Source organism: Eimeria mitis, genomic scaffold, assembly GCF_000499745.2.
Source record: "Eimeria mitis Houghton genomic scaffold, Emh_scaff3691, whole genome shotgun sequence".
Lineage (NCBI taxonomy): Eukaryota > Apicomplexa > Conoidasida > Eucoccidiorida > Eimeriidae > Eimeria > Eimeria mitis.
The window spans coordinates 2513-5626 of NW_013572033.1; the positions used below are offsets into that span (position 1 = coordinate 2513).

At 51.0% G+C, this 3114-nt stretch overlaps 1 protein-coding gene across 1 annotated transcript in view; it reads right to left on the reverse strand.

Moving 5' to 3' along the window:
- The window catches only part of EMH_0068550 (uncharacterized protein), a gene marked incomplete at both ends in the record, with an annotated part of 4485 nt that extends 1766 nt beyond the window's left edge, over positions 1 to 2719 (reverse strand). Inside the window, 6 exons of the mRNA XM_013498756.1 lie at positions 102 to 189; positions 291 to 429; positions 587 to 631; positions 1163 to 1246; positions 2128 to 2235; positions 2687 to 2719. Coding sequence (XP_013354210.1) covers positions 102 to 189; positions 291 to 429; positions 587 to 631; positions 1163 to 1246; positions 2128 to 2235; positions 2687 to 2719 — 497 coding nt within the window. The remainder of the gene's footprint in view (positions 1 to 101; positions 190 to 290; positions 430 to 586; positions 632 to 1162; positions 1247 to 2127; positions 2236 to 2686) is intronic.
- Positions 2720 to 3114: the final 395 nt, after the last annotated feature.

Consider the following 3114-nt stretch of genomic DNA (forward strand, 5'->3'; position numbering starts at 1 on the left):
GAGTGTGGCATCATGCTGTGTTGGCTAAAGCACAGGCACCCGCATGAGTGAGTTCTTTTTCTTGTCACACACACGAAATCCTAAGCCAAATAGCGTGTTACCTGGCAAGACGTCTGGACCGCTCGAAGGAAGACGGAAGATCGTCTAGATCATCAAGCGAAATCGCTACTGCCAACGCCAGTCCCAGATCTTCTGCAGGCACACAAGTGCTCAAACAATCAGCACTGTCGCGAGAGAGCACATCCAGATTAACGTGAACAGCGCGGTTGCGTCAGGAAAGAACGACTCACAGAGTGTCTCTGCTGTAGAATGGATGAGCCAGGAGATCTTTCTTACATCGTACACCGTAGCTTGATATGGCTTCGTGCCATCTTCCTCTTCAAACAACTTGGAAGGGGACAAGCCCCCCCAAAACAAGCTCACCACTTGCTGGAACAATAAACATATCACTATTACAGTGCGCAGGCAAACGCCTACACGAGAGGAAGTCTTAATTCTCCACTGGAGAGAAATTGTATGCATGCCACAGGAATTGTTAAAAGTGAATCAAATACGCATATGTGCAAGCGGCAAGAAGTCCGCTCACCTCTTCTTTCTTCGTAGTCGTCGGCACTCCGAAAATTCCCTCATCCTTCGAAAACGCACATTGCCGTAGCAAATTCAGGGGGCATGCATCATCGTCACACAAGGAGGCATGGCTACCTATGTAGATGTAAATTCACTCTACATGTCCAGATCTGTTCCTCTTCGCAGGCATGTACTAACGTAATTGCGTATCTACATTCATAGTTTCAGACGGCGACAGGGACGGCAACGGCACAGTGCCAGAATGGGAGGAGCGTAGCAAACTAGAGGCTTGCCTCATCGTCCAAATCATCTTGTGGCGGTGGAGCAGCTGCTGCGTGTGCGGGTGCCTGATGCGCAAAGGCAATCACAATGACAACGTCCTATAACTTAAATGAGAATCTTTGATCAACATGAGCAGCGAAAATTTGCTGGCTCCAGCCTGCCCGTCTCCCTGCTGGTTCCCAGTACCATTCTCCCTGTCGATCGCGTAACGGCGGAGAAGAGCATTCACGCTGTGGCTAGGTGGGCGCAAACCGCTACTCAGTGTGTGTGGAGTACGCTATGAGACCATATCGGCAAGGCCCAAGCGACTGACCTTGCCAGCACTTGGTCCGACACGGCGGCTCATTCCTAGCGCGCCTCTTCTCGAAAAGGCGTCCTGAACTATGCTTTCGCCCTCCTGAGCACGTAGAGACGAGTAGCAGGAGGATATCTAAGGGGTAAAGGTGCAGGTCCCGCCTCGGTCTTACGCTTTTCTCACACAGAACAACCCACTGCTGCAGTAAGCTAGCATTCATCATCGGTAGTTGGTCGTGAGAGCTGCGACTCCTTCCCACAATGGCACTTGGCTTCTTCATGCTATATATGAGATGGATGAAATCAGTGTTAGCTACTGGACTCCAGGGCACAAGCGTAGTGACTTGCCTCATCATCGCTTGAATCTGGTGCTATCTGGATTGGTTGTTGGATTTCCCCCTGCAATAATAACCGAATGACACACTCACACGCAACAATTGTTGTCCATAAAATGAAGCTCGTCTACCACGCCGGATACCCCTCGGGTGGACTAAAAGAAGTCCAGCAGACCCAACAAGCAGACAGGACCCTCGCTTCCCCTCCACAATGCAGAAAAGCATTCCCTTCCATCCGCTTGTACTCATGAGGCGATGACTCAATAATCGTTGCAGCTCTACCCAGACACAAGGCATGAAGCCGCCTTTTCCGCTGCGGGGCTTATGGAATGCTATTAGTTCTCCCATGCGTTTCCCTGTGGATATTCTAGCCACGGTTTTGGCAGGTACAATTGCATTGAATGCACAACGACGCTGCACGCCTGTCACAAGACTGAATGTTTTGATATGGCGACGGAATCATTGAAAAGAGTTGGTCCGGCGTTATTGAGACAAATTCGCGCAGGCAGTAGACATCCACCAACCGCTGCCAGAGGTAGCTGTAACCGGCCCTGCGAAGTTTCCCCTATAGTCCTTAGAAATGAGGGCGCCATGCTACGTCTCGAAGCTCATAGCACTGTAATTTACTCATCATCATTTGACCGCTCACCTCTTCATCTGAAGCTTCCTGGCCGGCATCCTCCAGCGCTGCTATTCGTAACGCTTTGCCTTCCCCTGCGTGCCCGGTGGCCGTCGCCGTCTCCGGCGGCGCTTCCGGCTGAGGCAAGTAAACGGAAAAGAAAGAAAAGCATAACGACGTAGCGTCGCATGCTCCAATTTATCTACTACCGGACACGCTGCCGTGGGGAGAGTAAATGGCGAAGCGTGCTAACATCCATGAAGCTGCATTTCTGCGGCACTTTTCACATTGGTGCAGACTCAGATACACGCCATAAAAGTCACTCTATGATCAAAAGATAAGACAGACACACGAGCCGCGCTGCCCCAGCGCAGCATCTTTATGCATAGAGCTTGTCCTGCTGCACTGAAAAGAAGCAATTCAGTAATATGAGGCGCGAAGCTTTCCGAGGTGCCACATGTTCAAGCTATGCAGCTATGTTAAAGGATAACTTGGTTGTCTCGCTTGCCTTGTCCGGTTCTTCGTCCTTTTCGACTGGCTCGAACTGCACAAAAACATCGCACTCGTAAATCCCAGTGTGGCGCTTTACCGCGTGAGTCCAGCAAAAGGCCCCTACTGCCATTTTAAAGCTGGAACCACAATGGTGCACGCGAATGTAAGAACTCCAAGCGGTGCTTGTGCACGCTGTCTTATACGCGTACAAGTGAATGGCCCCTTATACAGCAAGGCCCATACGACAGGGCACGCATTGCGTGAGGAGTGCCAGGGCCACATCAAACGGCGTGCCGTTTGATGCGGCCCTGGCACTCCTCACGCAATGGTAGCCACGCATCTCATGGTGTCTAATGTTCGTATATTTGTACTGTCCAAACAAGCAGGCATTCACTTTAGAGCAGCGTGTTTGAAACGAGGTAGGATACGAGTGAGAACGCGGGCTTAGACAAGGCACGGCGACGTGTGAAAGCATGGAATTGCTACAAGGCCAACCACAACAACATAACAGCACATTTCCGCATA